Raw genomic sequence first — 23,826 nt, 5'->3', positions numbered from 1 at the left:
TTTTAAGTAAGTTTATCTGGTTCACCATTAAAAAAAAAGTCTTTATCTTTTGTAGTCCACTGGTGCTGTTGTAACAGAGAGCCAGACTTATAAAAAGCGAGCTGATTTCTTAAGTAATGATGATTATGCTGTGTATGTGAGAGAGAATATTCAGGTGAGTAAATGATATTGGGCTGGAACCTTGATTGCTTAGGTTTTCATTCAGCAAATGTTTGAGCATCTCAGAAAGTCAGAGAGGGAGGGCCCAGCACGTACCAGGGGAGGGACTGTGACTGGAGCAGAGGACAGAGGAGCAGATGTGCAGAAGGTGCCCAGTGACGTGGCACACACACCCATGCTTCCTGATGTAACCCTACTCTGGACACTTTTATCATCTGTTTTTGCTTTTGATTTTTTAAAAAAAATTACTCTTCTTGCCATCTAATTGTAAATTTTAGCTATGCTTTTTGTGTAGTCCTTTTCAACCTTAAATTCTTTCTTTTCCTGTTGTAGTTCTTTTGTTATAGTTAGTATGTGTGTGTGTGCTAAGTGGTTTTAGTTGTGTCTGACTCTTTGCAACCCCATGGACTGTAGCCCACCAGGCTCCTCTGTCCATGGGATTTTCCAGGCAAGAATACTGGAGTAGGGTGCCATGCCCTCCTCTCTAGTTAGTGTGAAAGTGAAAGTTGCTCAGTTGCTCTGGTGATCCCGTGGATTATATAGTCCATGGATTTCTCTAGGCCAGAATATTGGAGTGGGTATCCTTTCCCTTCTCCAAGGGATCTTCCCAACCCAGGGATCGAACCCAGGTCTCCTGCATTGCAGGTGGATGCTTTACCAGCTGAGCCCCAAGGGAAGCCCAAGAATACTGGAATGGGTAGCCTATCCCTTCTCCAGCAGATCTTCCCGACTCATTAGTATACTTCAGCGAAAATCCTGGAAATGGTCTTATTTCTCCTCTAAATAAGTCAACAACATGTATCTCTAAGTAAAGGATTTTATTTTTAACATACTGACAATACTGTTACTTAACATTGCCTAACAAAGTAAACAGTAATTCCTTACTATTATCTCATTATCTAATTCGGGCTCAGATTTGCCCAGTTTTCTCCAAAAATGGCTTGTTACAGTAATTCTTTAAGATCTAGATACAAATAAGATCACACGGATATTTGGGTGATGTGTATTTTTAACCTAGAACCATTTTTCACTCTTTTTTTTTCTTTTCATGCCATTTATTTGTGACTAAAATTATGTTGCCCCACATCTTCCTCCCTGTCCTCTGCATCTGCTGTAAAGTCAGAGTGAAGGCTAGAGGTTGATTGGACTTTGGCTGCCTCTTGGGAAAGACTGTATTATATTATGGCCCAACATGCAGTGTTACTTGTAATCTATACCATCCAGTCTTTATTAATTGTCCATCTTGGAGCTTTAGTAATGATTAATGTTAGTATCTAGACCCATTAAGAAGGGTTGCATAATAGTGATTTTTAAAATTTGTCATTCCTTCCAAATTTATTATCTAGAGTTCTGTACATTGAAAAAAACTTTCTTATCAACTCTTGTCACTGTAAAATAGTTTGTATAGGAAAGGCGCAACAGATGGTTGCTTTTTGTATTATGCTTGTATTATGCTTGTATTATGAATTTTCAGTTGTGTATTAGTATCCTATACTATAAAAAGATGACCAAGAAACCTTTACTTTGCTTATATGATGAGTTTATTGGCTGTTATGGATTTGATGTGTGTTAGTCATTTTTCCTCTTGGTCAGATTGTTCTTTTGATGGAGCCCATTAATCTTTGATAGCTCCTTTGCTTTATGGCACAAATTGATCTAAATTCATCTTGTGTATTGCATGCCCCCAACATCAAGCCAGGCAGTTTTCTTAAGAGTTATGGTGTCATTTTGTGTAAAATGATATTGAGAGCATGCTGTGTGCTAGATGAAATTCTTTCTTAGGACTAGAGTAATGCTGCTTTACAATTGATCGTTTCACCTATAATATTGGACTGTATTTTTAACTTAATTTTAGGTGGGAATGATGGTTAGATGCTGTCGAACATATGAAGAGGTGTGTGAAGGAGATGTGGGCAAAGTCATCAAATTGGATAGGGATGGATTACATGACCTCAATGTGCAGTGTGATTGGCAGCAGAAAGGAGGCACTTATTGGGTTAGGTATATTCATGTGGAACTTATAGGTGAGAACATTCTTTCTTAAGTTCTTTTGACTTTCTTAATTAGATTCAGAGTTCCCCAAAATGAATGCTAATTATATTTCTTTTTTATTTGAATCTTTAGGCTATCCTCCACCAAGTTCTCCTTCTCACATCAAAATTGGTGATAAAGTTCGTGTCAAAGCCTCAGTCACAACACCGAAGTACAAGTGGGGATCTGTGACTCATCAAAGTGTGGGGGTTGTGAAAGGTAGTATTACCTAGGCAAGAAAACTCCCAAGTGCTTAGCTTTTCATCAGCTAATGTAAACTCTTTTTTTTCATTCAAGGGCAGGAAAAACAAGCCTTATGATTTATACATAGTGTTCTTTTGCTTTTCAGTACTCTGTAGAGCTGCAGCACACCTGTTATTGGACAGAGTCAGGTGTATTAACTCATTGCAGCATGGGAGAATACATACCCTGGAAATGGGATGTCTTCATAAGTGGTGTAACAAAGACTAATGGACTTTGCAATTGGTATTTTGGGGAGGGTTCAGAAAATTGAGGTAATTCTAAGAATGGATATCTTAATAAATGCTGTTTAGAAGGAAGAGATAATGGACTCATGATGAGGTTATGCTTGGTAAGGAAGCAGTTGTTTATACTAATCAGGATGTGTTTGTGGTTTGGATTAGATTGAATGTGACCAGATATGTTAAAAGAGTGGTTTTGTTTTTACCTCAGTCTGTTACAGTCTCAGGGTGGCCTTGTGTTGGGGTTCTTTGAAGTTCCGTCAATCCTGCCAAATGGCTAACTCCCTCAGTGTTTTTCTCTCTCTTTTTTAATAAATTTAAGAAACGGATTTGTGCAAATGATAGTTAGCAACTGGAAACAGAATTTTCCTCACTTTATGTTTAATGTGATACTCTTGAGATTTCAAATTAAACATGGCACACTTAAAATGATATTCATACCCATTTTAACAGTTGCATGAGAAATGATTAAGTATTTGTGTGGTTTTATTTTATCTTTAAATTTGCTTTTGGTGCCATTATTCTTTGTTTTGTCTCCCTTCATCCTTGTAGGAAAAACTCTTACTGTATAGCTTAGATTAAAAATGGCCGCAATGGTGGTACTTTCCCAGTGGGCCAGGGGTATTAGTATTTCTTAGATTACATAAGAACAAGTAGCTTATTTAATATTTTACTTTAACAGTTTTCAGTTTTGTTTAACAGTTTTCTGAAGTGATTCTTCAAAGCTTTACAAATCAAAGCATAGATAAATTTAAAGAATAACTTGATTTAGAAGTTAATATTTAGAGTAGGTTTCACCAAAGGGCAGTAGATATATTAATAATGTAATTATTAATCCCTAAGATACTGAATGGAGTTTTTGCTTGGTGTAATTAAATGAACCTTCTTAATGTAGAAAATTTCAAACATATACAAAAATAGAGACTATAGTATAAAGAACTTCTGTGTCTTCATCACCTGGCATCAACAGTTGACAACTGCTGGCCAAAGTTGTTCATCCGTGATCCTCTCCCTCCATTATTTTGAAGCTAATTCCCAATTGACATCATGTGTTAGTTTATCCAAAAGTGTCTTAGTATACCTCTCTAAAAGAGAAGTACTCTTTGTAAAACAAAAATAACTATAATACAGTATCACATAGCTAGGTATAGATTTAATTTTAGGATTTTGTTGGTGACAGAGATGTTTCAAACAATTTCTGTTCATCCTAGCTTTTAGTGCCAATGGAAAAGATGTTATTGTGGACTTTCCTCAGCAGTCTCACTGGACTGGGCTGTTATCAGAAATGGAGTTGGTACCTAGTGTTCACCCTGGTGTTACGTGAGTTTTTATTTTTATATTGCTAGATTTGTTTGGGAGGAATGGTTTTCTTTGGAATTAAATTTGATAGACAACTTCATGTTTTTCTTATCCACTCAATGGCTGTTTTAAAAATAGATGTGATGGCTGTCAGATGTTTCCCATCAATGGATCTAGATTCAAATGCAGAAACTGTGATGACTTTGATTTTTGTGAAGCTTGCTTCAAAACCAGAAAACACAACACCAGGCATACATTTGGCAGAATAAATGAACCAGGTATGGTAGATTGGTTATCTTCTCTTTCATCAGACTATTATTAATGAGATAATTATTGTGGATACTTAATTTTTCTCTTTAAAGTTCATATTGGTGAGCACTATACTGTGTACACAGTGAAACAGGAAAGATAGTCCTGCCCACTTGATGAATTGCTGTTTTGTTTTTTTTTCAAGCAGTGAGTGGTCCATGGAACTGGAATAACTGTTGTTTGCTTGTATTTTCATAAAGAAGAGTAAATGGACTCAAGAAACTAATAAATGTTTTGTTGGATGGGATGTAGAATTGGGTAGATTTATTTGTATGTCTTTTAGGGTATATATATATATATATATTTTTTTTTTATTATGGCAAAATATATGCAACATAAAATTTGCCATTTTAATCACTTTTAAGTGTATAATTAAGAGAATATTGCACACTGTCAACAGTCAGTATTTTTAAGACTTTTTCACCATTCCGATATAGGAGTGTACCAATTAAACAATAATGCCCATTCTTTCCTTCCCCAACCCCTGGCGACCTCTTACCCACTTTCTGTCTCTGAATTAGACAGAGACAGGTACCTCATTTATAAGTGTAACCACACAAAATTTGTGTTTTTGTGTATCTGACTTATTTCACCTTAGATTATGTTTCTAGGGTTCATCCATGTTACATAGCATGTATCAGAATTTAATTTCATCTTATGACTAATAGTCCATTGTATGTATATATCACATTTTGCTTATCCAGTCCTCTACTAATGGATATTTGGGTTGTTTATACCTTTCAGCTATTGTGAATAATGTTGCTATGAACACTGATATACAAATGTGTCCCTATTTCAAAGCTAGGAGTAGAATTGCAGGGCCATTCTGTAGTTCTTTAACTTTTTCAGGAACCATCAAAATGTTTTCCACAGTGACTGCAGCATTTTACATTCCTACCAGCAGTGGGCTTCCCTGGTGGCTCAAGATGGTAAAACGTCTGCCTGCAGTGTGGGAGACCCGGGTTTGATCCCTGGGTTGGGAAGATACCCTGGAGAAGGAAATGGCAACCCACTCCAGTACTCTTGCCTGGAAAATTCCATGGACTGAGGAGCCTGGTAGGTTACAGTCCATGGGGTCGCAGAGAGTTGGACTTGACTGAGTGACTTCACTTTCTTTCACCAGCAGTGTATGAGGATGCTGGTTTTTCCATATGCTCACCATTTTATTTTCTTTCTTCTTTTTTGAAGGCATGCTAATGGTGAGAAGTAGTTATCTCATTGTGATTTTGATTTTTGAGTTTCCCTAGTGATAAATGGCACCCCACTCCAGTACTCTTGCCTGGAGAATCCCATGGACAGAGGAGCCTGGTAGGTTGCAGTCCACAGGGTCGCTAAGAGTTGGACACGACTGAGTGACTTCACTTTCACGCATTGGAGAAGGAAATGGCAACCCACTCCAGTGTTCTTGCCTGGAGAATCCCAGGGACAGGGGAGCCTGGTGGGCTGCTGTCTATGAGGTTGCACAGAGTCGGACATGACTGAAGCGACTTAACAGCAGCAGCAGTGATAAATGGCGTTGAGCCACTTTTCATGTGCTTTTTGCTATTTATATATCTTTGGCAAAGGGCTGTGTCAACTCAGTTTCAAAACTTCTGATGTTTGTTTGTAGGAATTCTTTACGTATTGTGGGCATCAAATCAGATATGTGATTTTCAAATATTCTACCCTATTTTGTTGGTTTTCTTTCCACTCTCTTGATAGGATTCTGTGATAAAAGTTTTACATTTTAATGAATTTTAATTTATCGTTTCTTTTGTTTGCCTGTGCTATTTGATGTCATACTTATTTCTGGATCAACTTCAGAAATCACTGCTAAATCCAAAGTTGTGAAAATCAGTCCTTATGTTTATAAGAGGTTTATAGTTTGAACCACTTTGAGTTAATTTCTATACATAGTATAATATGTAATTTCATCCCTTTAAGTATGTTTATCCAGTTTTCCCAAAACTATTTGTTGAGAAGACTGTCCTTTCACTATTGAATGGTCTTGGCACCCTTTCTGAAAGTCAGTTGACCATAGATGTGAGAGGTTTTCCTGGGTTCTCTAGTCTACTCTGTTGGTCTTTTTGCCTATCCTTACATCAGTACCACACCATGACACTGTGATTATTATAGCTTTTGTAGTAAGTCTTGAAATTGGGAAATGTGAGTCTTTCAGCTTTCTTCTTTTTCAAGAAGGGTTTTAACTATTTGGTGAGCCTTGGAAGTCATTATGAATTTGGGGATGGATTTTTCTACTTCTATGAAAAATAGTATTTTGATAGGAATTGCATGTACTCTGTATATCACTTTGGACAGAATTGTCAGTTGTCTTTGCTTAGATCTTCTTTAGTTTCTTTCATCAGTGTATAAGTCTTGTGTGTTCTTGGTTAAATTTATTCTTAAGTGTTTACTTTTCGTGCCATATTAAATTATTGTTTTAAAATTCCTTCTTGAAATATTTATTGCCAGTGCATAGAAATACTACACATGTTCAGTACATAGTTTCAACACACTTTGCATGTTGAATTTATATCTAACAACTTTGAAGAATATATTTTCTCTAACAGAGTTTTTTTTTTTTTTTTATAGAGTCTTTACTAGTTTTCTATATGTAAGATATATGTATTGTTTGTGATCTGGGATAGTCTTACTTTTTCTTCCTTTCCAATTTGGGTACCTTATATTTCTTTTCCCTGCCTTACTGCTTCAGCTAAATGTTTCAGTACAAGGTTGAATAGAAATGGCAAAAATGGGTATGCTTGTCTTGTTCTTTGACTTACATGGGGGACCTTTCAGTTCTTAAGCGTTGTGTACAATGTTAGTTGAAGGTTTTTCATAAATAGCCTTTACCATGTTGAGAATGGTCTTTAATAGTCCTAATTTATAATACCTTTTTATCTTTATGAAGGAGATCTGTAGTATCTGCAGAGCTATCTCCTTTTCAAGGCTAACCTGTGTTTTTTTTTTTTTTTTTCTTTTTTTTGATCAGTGTGCCATGGGTTTATAAATTTTATTAGGCTTTTCAAAGAACCAACTTTTGACTTTGAATTCGTGTCTCTCATATCTTTATCATTTCTTTTTCCTGTAGAATTTAGGTTTAGGTTGTTTCTCCCCTCACCTCTGAATGCTTAGTTCATTAATTTTTCACTTTTATCTTTTATGATATTGAACTTACAATTTTTAATATATGTTTAAGTATAAGCTGTATCTTATAAGACTGATAGGTAGTAATATTTCATCATCATTTAAAAATATCCTTAGAACGCCATTGTAATTATTTTCTTATATTCATTGATTTTAAAAGTTTCGAAGATGTCAGCATTTCCTCCTTGTATCTTTTTATTAGTTTCTGCATTGCATTCAGATGTGTATCCCGATTAATCTTTGACATTTTGTGGGAAACTTTTGGGCTTCCCTGGTGGCTCAGAGGTTAAAGCATCTGCCTCCACTGCGAGAGACCTGGGTTCAATACCTGAGTCAGGAAGATCCCCTGGAGAAGGAAATGGTAACCCACTCCAGTATTCTTGCCTGGAGAATCCCATGGACAGAGAAGCCTGGTAGGCTATAGTCCACGGGGTCGCAAAGAGTCAGACACGACTGAGCAACTTCACCTTCTTTCTTTTTTTAATCATAGGACTTCGCATATCATGGGATTTTACACATGTTTTATGCATGTCTGAAAAAATGTCTTCTGCTGTTCTGTGGTAAAGTTAGTGTTTGCTTAGTGTGTCTTTTTGTGTCCTTTTGCCCTCAGTCTTTCTGTAATCTTGTATTTTAGTTATATTGCTTGGAGTTTGCAATTAAAAAAAAATTCCAGTGTGATGGTCTTTGTCTCTTATTTTGATCATTTAGGTATTTATTTAAGGCAGTTATTGAAATATATATTTCTGAATTGATCAACTTTGCAGGGCTTTTTTGTTGTTGCTCTTCCATCTGTTCTCTGTTCCCTTTTTTTTCCCATTCCATCTTCCTCTCGACTTCTAAGTTCTTTGTTATTTAGCCAACCACCCCACCTCCCACCACCCTTCGCAACACATACTCTCACTGGCCTAGAACTTAAACATTTTTAGTGTATATTCATGTACCATAAGAGTACTGTATATTATATACATTTTTGGTGTTAGTAGTTACTAAAGATATTATGGGAAATAGATGGGGAAACAGTAGAAACAGTGTCAGACTTTATTTTTTGGGGCTCCAAAATCACTGCAGATGGTGATTGTAGCCATGAAATTAAAAGACGCTTACTCCTTGGAAGAAAAGTTATGACCAACCTAGATAGCATATTGGAAAGCTGAGACATTACTTTGCCAACTAAGGTCTGTCTAGTCAAGGCTGTGGTTTTCCCAGTGGTCATGTACGGATGTGAGAGTTGGACTGTGAAAAAAGTGGAGGGCCGAAAAATTGATGCTTTTGAACTGTGGTGTTGGAGAAGACTCTTGAGAGTCCCTTGGACTGCAAGGAGATCCAAACAGTCCATTCTGAAGGAGATCAGCCCTGGGTGTTCTTTGGAGGGAATGATGCTAAAGCTGAAAGTCCAGTACTTTGGCCACCTCATGCAAAGAGTTGACTCATTGGAAAAGACTCTGATGCTGGGAGAGATTGGGGGCAGGAGGGCAAGGGGACGACCAAGGATGAGATGGCTGGATGGCATCACTGACTCGATGGACGTGAGTCTGAGTGAACTCTGGGAGATGGTGATGGACAGGGAGGCCTGGCGTGCTGCAGTTCATGGGTTCGCAAAGAGTTGGACACAGCTGAGCAACTGAACTGAACTGAAAGATATTTTGATATCTGTTTTGTCTTATAAACATAATCATTATTTAGTATTTTTATCCTCCTAAGCAGTGCAAGGATCTGAGATCCCTTTAACTTAATTAACCATCATTCTGATTTAAATTGCCATGGTTTTATTACTATGTTTAAAAGTTTCACACATATACATCTTAAACAATATAAGACATAGGATTGTTATTTTTTGTAGTCAGTGTTTGTTGATTTTTTTTCCCACATACTTTATATTTGTTGTTGTCTAGTCACTAAGTTGTGTCTAACTCATGGCAACCGCATGGACTGCAGTTTTTCTCTATTCCTTTCTGTATGTTTCATTTTTCATCTGTCACTATTTTCGTGCTGCCTGAAGAATAGCCCTTAATATTTTATTTAATATTGATGACTATGAATTCTGTTTTGGGGTGTCTTTATTTCTTCTTTATTTGAAAAATTTTTTTTTGCTGGGACTTATAGCACTTTAAAAATACTATTCCATTGTAATTAGGTTTATATTATTTAAGCTGGAGTCATTTTAGTTATTATTCCCTTAAAGCTATTCATTCTTTATATTTCCCCTTAATCTGCTTTTGCGATACTCTTGTTTTTATCTTACACAAATCTTCAGTTCAGTTCAGTCACTCAGTCATGTCCGACTCTTTGCGACCCCATGAATTGCATTACACCAGGCCTCCCTGTCCATCACCATCTCCCAGAGTTCACTCAGACTCACGTCCATCGAGTCGGTGATGCCATCCAGCCATCTCATCCTCTGTCGTCCCCTTCTCCTCCTGCCCCCAATCCCTCCCAGCATCAGAGTCTTTTCCAATGAGTCAACTCTTCACATGAGGTGGCCAGAGTACTGGACTTTCAGCTTTAGCTTCATTCCTTCCAAAGAAATCCCAAGGCTGATCTCCTGTAGAATGAACTGGTTGGATCTCCTTGCAGTCCAAGGGACTCTCAAGAGTCTTCTCCAACACCACAGTTCAAAAGCATCAATTCTTCGGCGCTCTGCCTTCTTCACAGTCCAACTCTCACATCCATACATGACCACAGGAAAAACCATAGCCTTGACTAGACGGACCTTTGTTGGCAAAGTAATGTCTCTGCTTTTCAATATGCTATCTAGGTTGGTCATAACTTTTCTTCCAAGGAGTAAGCGTCTTTTAATTTCATGGCTGCAGTCACCATCTGCTGTGATTTTGGAGCCCCCAAAATAAAGTCTGACACTGTTTCCACTGTTCCCCCATCTAGTTCCCATGAAGTGATGGGACCAGATGCCATGATCTTCGCTTTCTGAATGTTGAGCTTTAAGCCAACGTTTTCACTCTCCTCTTTCACTTTCATCAAGAGGCTTTTAGTTCCTCTTCACTTTCTGCCATAAGCATGGTGTCATCTGCATATCTAAAGTTATTGATATTTCTCTCAGCAATCTTGATTCCAGCTTGTGCTTCTTCCAGCCCAGCATTTCTCATGATGTACTCTGTATATAAGTTAAATAAGCAGGGTGACAGTATGCAGCCTTGATGCATTCCTTTTCCTATTTGGAACCAGTCTGTTGTTCCATGTCCAGTTCTAACTGTTGCTTCCTGACCTGCATATAGGTTTCTCAAGAGGCAGGTCAGGTGGTCTGTATTCCCATCTCTTTCAGAATTTTCCACAGTTTATTGTGATCCACACAGTCAAAGGCTTTGGCATAGTCAATAAAGCAGAAGTAGATGTTTTTCTGGAACTCTCTTGCTTTTTCAATGATCCAGTGGATGTTGGCAATTTGATTTCTGGTTCCTCTGCCTTTTCTAAAACCAGCTTGAACATCTGGAAGTACACGGTTCACATATTGCTGAAGCCTGGCTTGGAGAATTTTGAGCATTGCTTTACTAGTGTGTGAGACGAGTGCAATTGTGCGGTAGTTTGAGCATTCTTTGGTATTGCCTTTCTTTGGGATTGGAATGAAAACTGACCTTTTCCAGTCCTGTGGCCACTGCTGAGTTTTCCAAATTTACTGGCATATTGAGTGCAGCACTTTGACAGCATCATCTTTCAGGATTTGAAATAGCTCAACTGAAATTCCATCACCTCCACTAGCTTTGTTCGTAGTGATGCTTTCTAAGGCCCTCTTGACTTCACATTCCAGAATATCTGGCTCTAGGTGAGTGATCACACCATTGTGATTATCTTGGTCGTGAAGATCTTTGTACAGTACTTTTGTGTATTCTTGCCACCTCTTCTTAATATCTTCTGCTTCTGTTAGGTCCATGCCATTTCTGTCCTTTATCGAGCCCATCTTTTACATATGCATATATACATATTTCTTTGTATTTATCTTTCTTGTAGTTAGTGATGCTTTTAATTAATTAATTTTCCAGCTTTTTAGAGCTATAATTGACATATGACATTGTATAAGTATAAAGTGTTCAATAAGATGATTTGGAGCACATATTAGAAAATGATTACTGCAGCAAGGTTGGTAGTTAACACATCCGTCACTCATGTTATAACTACCCGTTTTTTGGTGTGTGTGATAAAAAAAATTTAAGGTTTATTTTTACAACTTTCAAAGTAGGGCTTTTAAAATCTGTGCTTTGGTATCTTTTGTTTGTTTTGGACAATTTCTCATCATCCAGTATTTTTTCTAATATTAATCTCTGCCCTGTTTTCTTTCCTTTCTTTTTTGGGACTCTTCTTTCTGATAAGACAGATCTTATTTTTATTTATTAAATTTTTCATATCATTTATGTTTTCTAAACTTATGCTCTTCAGTTCTTCATTCTAGATAATTTTTGCTAGTTCTCTTTTTCATCTGAGTCTAGTCTGCTGGTAAATCTGTTCATTGAGTTTTTTATTTTACTTGCTGTGTTAAGCAGTTCTAATCTTTTTAAAAGTAATTTTCAGTTCTCTGACATAGTCAGTGTGTTATCTTCTCAAGCATACTAAGTGTAGTTATTATAAAATTTGCACTTTACAATCCTCTCTGGAGCCTCTGTGAGTCTCTCTGTTGTCTGTCATTTGTCATGCGTGTAGTCATGTTCCCTGTCTCCTCATTTTCCATCATGTACTGGACATTATGGCAACAAAAGTTACTTCTTGAATCAATTTGAGGCCTAGGATGCTACCTTTCTCCAGAGATTGAGGGAGCGAGGGTTGATCTTCTGGGTAATTGGTGCATGTGTGTTTTGTAAGTTACTTCAGTTGAGTCAGACTGTTTTGCAACCCTGTTGATGTAGTCTGCCAGAGTCTTCTGTCCATGGGATTCTCCTGGCAAGAATACTGGTGGGGGTTGCCATGCCCTCGGGGATCAGGGTATCTTCCTGATGCCCAGGGATTGAACCCCTTTCTCTCATATCTCCTTCATCTGCAGGCAGGTTCTTTACCCCTAGTGCCATTTGGGAATCCTAGGTAAATAGCATAAGTATTAACATCTGGGCTCACCTCAATCCAGTTTCATTGATGGAGATGATTTCATGCAGAACTGCAATCTGGAAACAGACTGACAACCTTGTAGAGTTAACTGTTCTCTTCCTCTGTGGTTCTTCCCATTGAGACTCTAGCTCAGAGTGTGAGTTTTTCTTTGTGTTTCTTCTTTCCTGATGGGCTGGGCTGTGTGTCCTGTTTAAGGCTCCCCATAGGAACTGACAAATACCACTGGAGAAAAGCATTTTCTGATCCACAGGGCAGCTCATTCTGACACTTTTCATCTTAGCCTTCCTCTGATTCTGGTCCCACAATTCTTTATCAGCTTGTTTACCCTGATACTTTCAAGATTTATTCATCTTTAAATGTTTCGTCTGCCTCTTCTACTTGTCCTCAATGGAAAAGCTAGATCAATTTCCACATTTGCCATTTATGGAAGTAGAAACTCTTCAAGTTTGTTTTTGTTGCATTTATGAAAACTTTTGAAAGAATGTCTTCTGTAAGCACAGTTTCTGAACTTCATACCCTGCTTATATATATCCTCCTATCTGGAGATGGATCACTGTGTTGTTACTTGAGGGAATCAAGTGGAATAAATCATAGCATTATATGAACTTCATCTCATAAATTGGGATAAAATACTATGGCTAGGTTTTTTGAAGCCGTTTAAGTATTATATAATAGCTCCTTCTAATTTGGAAACTTACTGTTTCTTGAAGTAAGGAGCTCAATAAAAAATTCTTTATCTCTTGGTTGTGAAGTTTCTGTTCTACAAGTATTAACACTGTTTGGCCATCATTAAATAGGACAGTCTGCGATATTTTGTGGCCGTTCTGGAAAACAGCTGAAACGCTGTCACAACAGTCAGCCAGGAATGCTGCTGGATAGCTGGGCACGGATGGTGAAGAGTCTAAACGTGTCGTCCTCTGTGAACCAAGCCTCTCGTCTTATTGATGGCAGTGAGCCCTGCTGGCAGTCCTCTGGTTCACAAGGAAAGGTAGATATGCCATTTAGTTTTCATTGTCAGAGATTTTAAAAAACATAAGTGATAGTTTTTATCTAACTGATAGAGAGTTTAACAGGGCTTTGTTTTGTTTTACTCCCCCACATAAAATGTATGAGTTCAGATTCTGCTTCTTGTTAGAAGGTTTTCTAACATACCCTAATAAATATGTTTATTTTTAGAATGTTATTTTAATTGCACTTATATGTGGGTGTGTCTTATCCAGTCATGAAGGTTAGACTTAGAGAGTGGTGATTTTCCTCTACTTTGATTCTAATGTTTTCTGTAAGCCACCCATTGATGGATATTAATGGACTACCCTAGGTTATAAGGCTATAAACACATCATTTCTGGGGCATACATAGAGGGAGGCTTTCTTCTAATAAACAAGTAATGGAGTAGAATACTTATTTCTTTTTCTTTTAAAGCATTGGATTCGTTTGGAGGTTTTCCCAGATGTTCTTGTTCATAGATTAAAAATGATTGTAGATCCTGCTGACAGTAGCTACATGCCTTCCCTGGTTGTCGTGTCAGGTAATTGAGTTAGTTTACTCAAAAAAATATCTTCTGTTACATAATGAAAACTCCTTTGTCTAATTCCTTTATGCCCCTGCCCCTTTATTTCCTAGGTGGAAATTCACTAAATAACCTAATTGAATTAAAAACAATCAACATCAACCCCACTGACACCACAGTGTCTCTTCTGAATGACTGCACAGAGGTGAGCAGATTAGATAGTGTTCCTCTATTTTAAGGTATAATTATATAAATTTTTAATTGATATATAGTTAATTTACAGTGTTTTCAGTTGCTAAGTGATTCAGTTATATGTACGTGTGTGTGTGGAAAAGTCGCTCAGTTATGTTCAACTCTTTGCGACTCCGTGGACTTCTCCATGGCCAGAATACTGGAGTGGGTAGCCTTTCCCTTCTCCAGGGGATCGTCTAAACCCAGGAATCAAACCCAGGTCTCCCGCACTGCAGGCAGATTCTTTACCAGCTGAGCTGCAAGGGAAGCCCAAGAATACCGTGTGTATACATTATATATAATGTGTGTGTGTGTATGTATTCTTTTTCAAATTGTTTTCCATTAAAGGTTATTAAAAGATCTTTAATATAGTTCCCTGTGCTATACAGTAGGTTCTTATTGTTTATGTTTTTAAATATAGTAATGTTGTTCAGTTGCCAACTTGTGTTCAACTCTTTACAACCCCATGGACTACAGCATGCCAGGCCTCCCTGTCCCTCACCATCTCTTGGAGTTTTCCCAAGTTCATGTTCATTGAATTGGTGATGCCATCCAACCATCTCATCCTTCCTCTTTTGCCCTCTTCTCTTTCTGCCTATATAAGTAATATGTAGAGATTAATCCCAAACTCCTAACCCCTGTCCCCCACTCTCTTCCCCTTTTGTAATCATGAATTTGTTTTCTGAGTATATTTCTGTTTTGTAAGTAAGTTCATTTGTATCATTTTGTTAGCTTTCACAGATAAATGATTTCATATGATATATATTTTTTTTCTGTCTGACTTACTGAATATGAAATCTCTGTGTTCATCCATGATACTGCAAATGGTATTATTTGATTCTTTTTTTTTTTTAATGGCAGAGTAATAGTTCATTGTATATAGGTTCATTGTATATAGGTACCACATCTTTTTTATCTTTCTGTTAACTCTGGAAAGTGGGTCAAAGGTTGCCTCCATGTTTTAGCCATTGTAACTAGTGCTGCTATGAACATTGAGGTATATGTATCTTTTTTTTTTTTTTTAATTGGAGGCTACTTTACAATATTGTATTGGTTTTGCCATACATCAGCATGAATCTGCCACCGGTGTACACATGTTCCTCATCCTGAATCCCCCTCCCACCTCCCTCCCCATACCATCCCTCTGGGTCTCCCAGTGCACCAGCCCCAAACATCCTGTATCATGCATCGAACCTGGACTGGCAGTTTGTTTCACATATGATATTATACATGTTTCAATGCCATTCTGCCAAACCATCCCACCCTCACCCTCTCTCACAGAGTCCATAAGACTCGTATGTATCTTTAGAGTTAAAGTTTTGTTTAGATACGTGCTTAACAGTGGGATTGCTGGATCATATGACAACTCTATTTTGATTTTCTAAGGAACCTCTGTACTGTTCTTTCTGGTGACTGCACCAATTTACATTCCTACCAACAGTGCAGGAGGGATCCCTTTTCTCCACACGTTTTCCAGCATTTATTATTTGTAGACTTTTTGATGATGTCCATTGTGACTGGTATGAAGTGCTACATCATTAGTTCTCAGTTGCATTCATGTAATAATTGATCATCTTTTCATGTACCTGTTGGCCATCTGTGTGTCTCATTTGGAGAAGTATCTATTTAGGTCTTCTGCTAGTTTTTTGATTTGGTTGTTCATGAGCTGCTTGTATATTTTGGAGATTAATCCTTTGTCAGTTGCTTTGTTTGCGATTGTTTTCTTCATTCGTTTCATCTTGTTTATAGTTTCCTTTACTGTACAAAAGCTTTAAGTTTAATTAGGTCCCATTTGTTTATTGTTGTTCATATTTCTGTAACTCTGGAAAGTGGATCAAAGAGGATCTTGCTGCTGCTTATGTCAAAGAGTATTCTGCCTATATTTTCCTGTAAGAGTTTTATAGTATCTGGTCTTCCATTTAGGTCTTTAATCCATTTTGAGTTTATTTTTGTTTATAGTATTAGGAAATGTTCTCATTTCTTTCATTTACATGTAACTGTCTAGCTTTCCCTGCACCATTTATTGAAGAAACCCAACTTTTCTCCGTTTTGTGGTCTTGCCTCATTTGTTGTAGATTGATTGACCATCGATGTATGTGATTATTTCTGGGCTTTCATTCTGTTGATCTGTATTTCTGATTGTGTACCATTTCCATACTGTTTTGATGGCTGTAGCTTTGTAGTATAGCCTGAAGTCAGGAGCCTGATTTCCTCCAGCTGTATATTTCTTTCTGAAAGAGTGCTTTGGCTTTTTGGGGTACTTTGTGTCTCCATACAAATTAAAAAAATTTTTTTTCTTCTTGTTCTGTGAAAAATGCCATCAATAACTTGATAGGGATTGCATTGAATCTATAAATTGCCTGGGATAGTATAGTTCACACAATATCAGTTCAAGAACAAGGTCTATCTTTCCATGTGTTTGTAGTGTCTTCTTTTTCCTTCATTAGTGTCTAAAGCTTTTGAAATGCAGGTTTTTTGCCTCCTTAGGTAGGTTTAGTCCTAGTTATTTTATACTTTTTGATGTGATAATTAAGGGGATTGTTTGCTTAATTTCTTTTCCAATCATTGTTCTCTTTCTGATCGGATCTCTTTCTTTCATTGTTACTGTATAGAAATGCAACAGATTTTTGTGTATTAATTTTGTATACTGCAAATTTACTGAATTCATTGATAAGCTCTAGGTGGTTTTCTGGTAGCATCTTTGGATACATTTGGCGTGTTTATCCATAAGTATGTTTATATTGCCATTTTGCTGTTTTGAGTTTGTTCTCATAGGTCTGTCTTCCCCCGTTTTTCCTTTGTTCTCTTCTCTTGTAACTTGACTACCTTTAGTGTAAGTGTGCATTTCATTTCCTTTTTTGTGTGTATTTCTATTATAGATTTTTGTTTTCTGGTTAATGTGAGTTTTTTGTACAACAGTCTAGTTATATATGTGCTTCCTCTAAGTTGCTTATCTCTTAGTTTTAAATACATTCTAGATACCGTGCATTTGTACTCTGCTCCCCTCATGATCACTGGTTTTCAATTCATGCCTCACATCTAATTATTTTGTATAATCCTCAAACCCTTAATGTGCGATTTTTACCACATTTGTCTTTTAACCTCCCTACTAGCTTTATGTATGGATGATTTCCTGTCTTGTTTCTAGTTGTGGCCTTTTATTTTACACCTAGAGAAGTTCCTTTAGAGTTTATCATAAAGCTTGTTTGGTGTTCCTGAGTTGTTCTTAAAAAATGTTTCAGTTCAGTTCAGTTGCTCAGTCATGTCCGACTCTTTGCGACCCCATGAATTGCAGCACGCCAGGCCTCCCTGTCCATCACCAACTCCTGGAATTCACTCACATTCACGTCCATCGAGTCAGTGATGCCATCCAGCCATCTCATCCTCTGTCGTTCCCTTCTCCTCCTGCCCCCAATCCCTCCCAGCATCAGAGTCTTTTCCAATGAGTCAACTCTTCGCATGAGGTGGCCAAAGTACTGGAGTTTCAGCTTTAGCATCATTCCCTCCAAAGAACACCCAGGGCTGATCTCCTGTAGAATGAACTGGTTGGATCTCCTTGCAGTCCAAGGGACTCTAAATAGTCTTCTCCAACACCACAGTTCAAAAGCATCAATTCTTCGGTGCTCAGCTTTTTTCACAGTCCCATCTGTCACATCCATACGTGACTACTGGAAAAACCATAGCCTTGACTAGACGGACCTTTGTTGGCAAAGTAATGTCTCTGCTTTTCAATATGCTATCTAGGTTGGTCAAAACTTTCCTTCCAAGAAGTAAGCATCTTTTAATTTCATGGCTGCAGTCACCATCTGCTGTGATTTTGGAGCCCCCAAAAATAAATTCTGACACTGTTTCCACTGTTCCCCCATCTAGTTCCCATGAAGTGATGGGACCAGATGCCATGATCTTTGTTTTCTGAATGTTGAGCTTTAAGTCAACTTTTTCACTCTCCTCTTTCACTTTCATCAAGAGGCTTTTTAGTTCCTCTTCACTTTCTGCCATAAGCATGGTGTCATCTGCATATCTGAGGTTATTGCTGTTTCTCTCAGCAATCTTGATTCCAGCTTGTGCTTCTTCCAGCCCAGCATTTCTCATGATGTACTCTGTATAGAAGTTAAATAAGCAGGGTAACAATATAGAGCCTTGATGTACTCCTTTTCCTATTTGGAACCAGTCTGTTGTTCCATGTCCAGTTCTAACTGTTGCTTCCTGACCTGCATATAGATTTCTCTGGAGGCAGGTCAGGTGGTCTGTATTCCCATCTCTTTCAGAATTTTCCACAGTTTATTGTGATCCACACAGTCAAAGGCTTTGGCATAGTCAATAAAGCAGAAATAGATGTTTTCTGGAACTCTCTTGCTTTTTCAATGATCCAGTGGATGTTGGCAATTTGATTTCTGGTTCCTCTGCCTTTTCTAAAACCAGCTTAAACATCTGGAAGTACACGGTTCACATATTGCTGAAGCCTGGCTTGGAGAATTTTGAGTGTTACTTTTACTAAAGCGTGTGAGATGAGTGCAATTGTGTGGTAGTTTGAGCATTCTTTGGTGTTGCCTTTCTTTGGGATTGGAATGAAAACTGACCTTTTCCAATCCTGTGGCCACTGCTGAGTTTTCCAAATTTACTGGCATGTTGAGTGCAGCACTTTGACAGCATCATCTTTCAGGATTTGTAATAGCTCAACTGGAATTCCATCACCTCCACTAGCTTTGTTCGTAGTGATGCTTTCTAAGGCCCACTTGAGTTCACATTCCAGGATGTCTGGCTCTAGGTGAGTGTTTACTTGTCTATAAAGCTTTTGTTTCCTCCATCAAATTTCGGTGAGAGTTTTTGCTGGGTGTTCTTGGGTGTAGATTTTTCTTTTTCATCACTTCAAGTGTATTATGCCAGTTTCTTCTGGTCTGCAGAGTTTTTTCCTCAAAAAAAAAAAAATCCACTAATAGCATTATTGGAGATCCTTTGTATGTTATTTTTTACTTTTCCTCTTTTATTTTTAATATTCTCTCTTGTTGTTCATTTTTTTTTCCATTTAGTTTACAGTATGTCCTCACATATTCCTCTGCAGGTTAATCCTCTGTGGGACTCTCTGCACCTCCTGGATTTGGTTGACTGTTTCCTTTCTCAAGTTAAGGAAGTTTTCAGCTATTATCTCCTCAAATGTTTTATCAAATACCTTTTCTCTTCTTCTTGGACCTTTATAATATTACTATCTGTGTGCTTGATATTGCCCTAAAGATCTCTTAAACTGCCCTTATTTCTTTTTGTTCTTTTTTTCTGTTTGGTGGTGTTGATTTCCACTATTCTGTCCTCCAGCTCATGAATCCATTCTTCTGTCAGATTTAGTTTACTATTTATTCATTTATTTACTGTTCATTCCTTCTAATTTATTGTTCATTTCGCTTATTGTATTTATTAATTGTGTAGTTCTGTATATTTTCTACTTTTTTCTTAAAACGCTTCTAATTTCTCTCTCTGTGTATCCATGCTCCTCCTGAGTTCTGTGATAATCTTTACCATAATTACTCTGAAGTCTTTCCCTGGTAGATTGCCTGAGAATCGACCACATCACTTTGTTTTTCTTCTGGTGTTTTATCCTGCTGCTTCATCTGAAGCATACTCTATATTGTTTGAGTTGTCAAGATTGCTTCTTGTATTTTTGTGTATGTGGTAGGTTGGTTCTATTTCTCGATCTTGGAGAAGTGGCCCTCTGTAAGAGACGTCCTATGCAATTCAGCAGTGCACTTCCCTTTATCACCCAAGGAAAGGGCAGGCGCCTGCTGGTTTCAGGATAGGATCTGGTCTGCATGTACAGACTTGATGTGTTGGCTGCAGGATTAATAGTTTTCTTGCTTCTGGTGGGTGTTGTTATTGTTCATTCACTAAGTCGTTTCTGACTCTTTGTGACCCCATGGACTGCAGCACACCAGAGTTTCCTGTCTTTCACTGTCTCCCGGAATTTGCTCAAAATTATGTCCATTGAATCAGTGATCCCAGTCAACCATCTGACCCTCTGTTAACCCCTTCTCCTCCTGCTGTCAGTCTTTCCCAGCATCAAGTTCTTTTCCAATGAGTCGGCTCTTCACATCAGGTGGCCAAAGTATTTGAGCTTCAGCAGCAGTCCTTCCAGTGTATATCAGGGTTGATTTCCTTTAGGATTGACTGGTTTGATCTCCTTGTACTCCAAGGGACTCTAAAGAATGTTCTCTGGCACCACAGTTCGCAAGCATCAGTTCTTGGGTGCTCAGCCTTCTTTGTGATCCAGTTCTCACATCCATACATTACTACTAGAAAAACCATAGCTTTGGCTCTACAGACCAAAATGATATCTCTGCTTTTTAATATGCTATCTAGGTTTGTCATAGCTTTTCTTCCAAGAAGAAAGTATCTTTCAATTTTGTGGCTGTGGTCACCATCTCCAGTGATTTTGGAGCACCGTCTGCAGTGAAATAAATTCTGTCACTGTTTCCATTTTGTCCCCATCTATTTGTGATGATGTGATATGACTGGGTGCCATGATTCTTGTTTTTTGAATATTGAGTTTTAAGCCAGGTTTTTCACTCTCGTCTTTCACCTCATCAAGAGGCTCTTTAATTCCGCTTCAGTTTCTGCCATTAGAGTGGTATCATCTGCGTATCTGAAGTTGCTGATATTTTTTAGATAGTTGAGATTCCTGGTGGGAGGGGCTGGTGCCTATCCTCTGGTGGGTGAAGTTGGGTCTTGATCCTCTGGTGGGCAGGGCCTTGTCTAGAGTCAGTTGAAGTTGATGGGTAGTGTTGTGTCCCTACTCTGTTGTTTGGGCTGAGGCCTTGTAGCACTGGAGTCTGGAGTCTGATGTTTGGAGCCAGGTCTTGGTGTCAGAATGTTATCCTCCATGAAAGCTCATGCAGCTGAATATTTCCCTAGTGTATCTGCCACCATTGTCTACACCGCAGGCGAGGCCACAGCCACCCCCTGCCTCCCCTTTGAGGAGACCCTATAAGACCATCAGGTAGATGTGGCCCCAGCACCTCTCCGATTACTGCTTTTGCTCTTGGTCCCAGCATGTGTGAGGGTTTGCAGGTGCCCTGTGTGAGTGAAGTACCTTCCCCCGGCCCCCGGCCTCCCTCTAGAGCTCATCTAGTCAGGCCCCTATGGTCTTCAAGGACAAATGTTCTTAAGGTTCCTCTTCCCTGTGCCAGACCCCCAGGCTGGGGAGAGTGACATGAGAAAAACTCTTGAATATAATTATTCTCCAATTTGTGGGTCGCCAACCCTGGAGGGTATGGGATTTGATTATATCAGGAGTTCACGGCTTCTACCATTCTTGTTGTGGTCCATCTTTAGAGGATCTTTCCTGATGGTTCCAGTCTTTCAGTGATAGTTCTTTTGCAGATTGTTATGATTTTGTTGTGCTTGTGAGAAGAGATGAGCTGAGGGTTCTTCTGTTCTGCCATCTTGACCAGTCTGATAGTATTCCTTTGATGGTTTGCAGATGGCAAGAGAGGTTCCTTTTCTCGTCATCTCTATAATAACATTGAGCCCATTTTCTCCCCTTAACTAAATAATTGTATTTATTTTAAAATTTGACATGTATACAACTTAAATTTGTTGCTTACCAGATCAGCTTGAAAACAAAGCAAAACAAATTCCTTCCTCGTTGTCTTTGGTTAAAAGCAGGTAAAAAGCTCTAGGCAAAAGTCATTGCCATACATCTTGGGCTTCTTTGGGCATCTAGCATCATGTTATTTCCATTAAATATGTATTAGTAAGCAGTGGTTCTTTTTAACCATATATATGATACTAAGGTCCGTCTAGTCAAGGCTATGGTTTTTCCAGTAGTCATGTATGGATGTGAGAGTTGGACTGTGAAGAAGGCTGAGCACCGAAGAATTGATGCTTTTGAACTGTGGTGTTGGAGAAGACTCTTGAGAGTCCCTTGGACTGCAAGGAGATCCAACCAGTTCATTCTACAGGATATCAGCCCTGGGTGTTCTTTGGAAGGAATGATGCTAAAGCTGAAACTCCAGTACTTTGGCCACCTCATGCGAAGAGTTGACTCATTGGAAAAGACCCTGATGCTGGGAGGCATTAGGGGCAGGAGGAGAAGGGGACAACAGAGGATGAGATGGCTGGATGGCATCACTGACTCGATGGATGCGAGTCTGAGTGAACTCCAGGAGTTGGTGATGGACAGGGAGGCCTGGCGTGCTGAGATTCATGGGGTTGCAAAGAGTCGGACACGACTGAGCGACTGAACTGAACTGAACTGATGATACTGAAATTGTTTTTTTGTTTTCATACCTTTAATTTGGTAATAAGGACATTTTCAAAATGAATCTGTTAATTTTATCTCTTAAAAATTCTGATAGAATCAGTGAAGGTTCTTTTAAATAGAACATATTATAGATTAGTGAGACTGCCACATAAATCTTTCAGTTAATATACACTACTTTAGTAAATTATATATATTTAAAATAATGCAAATTAAGGCAATTTTTTTTACTACCTATATGTACATTGTCTCATGAGAACTTGTTTAATTGGTCTGATAGTGGATAAAGATGTCAAATATTTGATTTTTTATTCATCTAAAATTTATCGTAAGTGAGTTTATTTTTAAATTATTAAGTGCTGTTTGTCAGTCATTGCTTTATTGTTTTGGTATTCCCACAAAGGGCTTCCCAAGAAGCTCACATGGTAGAGAATCTCCCTGCTGTGTGGGAGACCAGGGTTCAATCCTTATGTCAGGAAGATCTCCTGGAGAAGGGAATGTCAACACACTCCATTGTTCTTCCCTGGAGAATTCCATAGAGAGGAGTCTGGTGGGCTTCCATGAGTCGTAGAGTCAGGCACAACTGAGCAACTAACACACATGCCCACATAAGGACAGACAAGTTTCATGGGGTCCTAGTGTGTTATGTCAAAGAACCTGATAACAGCCAGTCATAAATTAATTTTTTTTTAGGGTGAAAAGTTGGTAACTTGTGTCTAGAGACTATGGGACCATACTAGCACTTCCCCGCCCAGGTCCAGGAATTGATTATTTGGCCTCTGTGTACACCGGAAGATTTTTTAAAATTTTCTTCCAGTCTTCAATGAATAAAATTGTAGAACACCATTCATTCTTGAATGTCATTAACACTGTTTTGTGGAATACCATGTAATTAACAGTTACTATCAATGGTGATAATAATAAAATGGCCAATGATGAAAATGTAATATCTTATTGAGTTTTTTTGAGAAAAGATAATGCATTTAGTGCATTTTATTGTAATAACTTATTCCTGGGTAATGGAAAATGTGGTTTGTCTTATGTCTGAATTATGCTACTGAATATTTTTTGTTTTAATTTTGCTTTGTATTTTAAGTAGATCAATAACTAATGATTAATTTATTGAATAAACAACTGAGGTTGTTATTCATAAAAGATGTACTGACTTTGACAAATTTTCAGTTGAAAACAATTTATTATGTATTATTTGATGAGCATGAAATAGCTTATATCACATATATGAGAAATGTTAAGCATTGTGAGTACTCAGAACTTTCATGGCCCAGTCTCCACCCATCGAACCAACTTACAAAGTAGAGCATTATCATTCCTAACGCTGTGGAACTCTGTAGCATTGCCTTTCCTCTAAAAATGGCTTGTTAACA

At 38.0% G+C, this 23,826-nt stretch overlaps 1 protein-coding gene across 8 annotated transcripts in view; it reads left to right on the top strand.

Moving 5' to 3' along the window:
- Nucleotides 1-23,826, top strand: part of HERC2 (HECT and RLD domain containing E3 ubiquitin protein ligase 2) — a 243,534-nt gene that overhangs the window by 135,286 nt on the left and 84,422 nt on the right. For all 8 annotated transcript variants that reach the window (XM_004004470.5, XM_012129843.4, XM_060409588.1 and 5 more), the window contains 8 exons: nucleotides 56-154; nucleotides 2,015-2,183; nucleotides 2,284-2,409; nucleotides 3,884-3,992; nucleotides 4,110-4,249; nucleotides 13,250-13,440; nucleotides 13,875-13,980; nucleotides 14,076-14,167. In XM_004004470.5, the coding sequence (XP_004004519.1) occupies nucleotides 56-154; nucleotides 2,015-2,183; nucleotides 2,284-2,409; nucleotides 3,884-3,992; nucleotides 4,110-4,249; nucleotides 13,250-13,440; nucleotides 13,875-13,980; nucleotides 14,076-14,167 (1,032 nt within the window). The remainder of the gene's footprint in view (nucleotides 1-55; nucleotides 155-2,014; nucleotides 2,184-2,283; nucleotides 2,410-3,883; nucleotides 3,993-4,109; nucleotides 4,250-13,249; nucleotides 13,441-13,874; nucleotides 13,981-14,075; nucleotides 14,168-23,826) is intronic.

This window comes from Ovis aries, chromosome 2 (assembly GCF_016772045.2).
Source record: "Ovis aries strain OAR_USU_Benz2616 breed Rambouillet chromosome 2, ARS-UI_Ramb_v3.0, whole genome shotgun sequence".
In the NCBI taxonomy this organism is placed as follows: Eukaryota; Metazoa; Chordata; class Mammalia; order Artiodactyla; family Bovidae; genus Ovis; species Ovis aries.
This window is presented reverse-complemented; position numbering and strand designations above follow the sequence as displayed.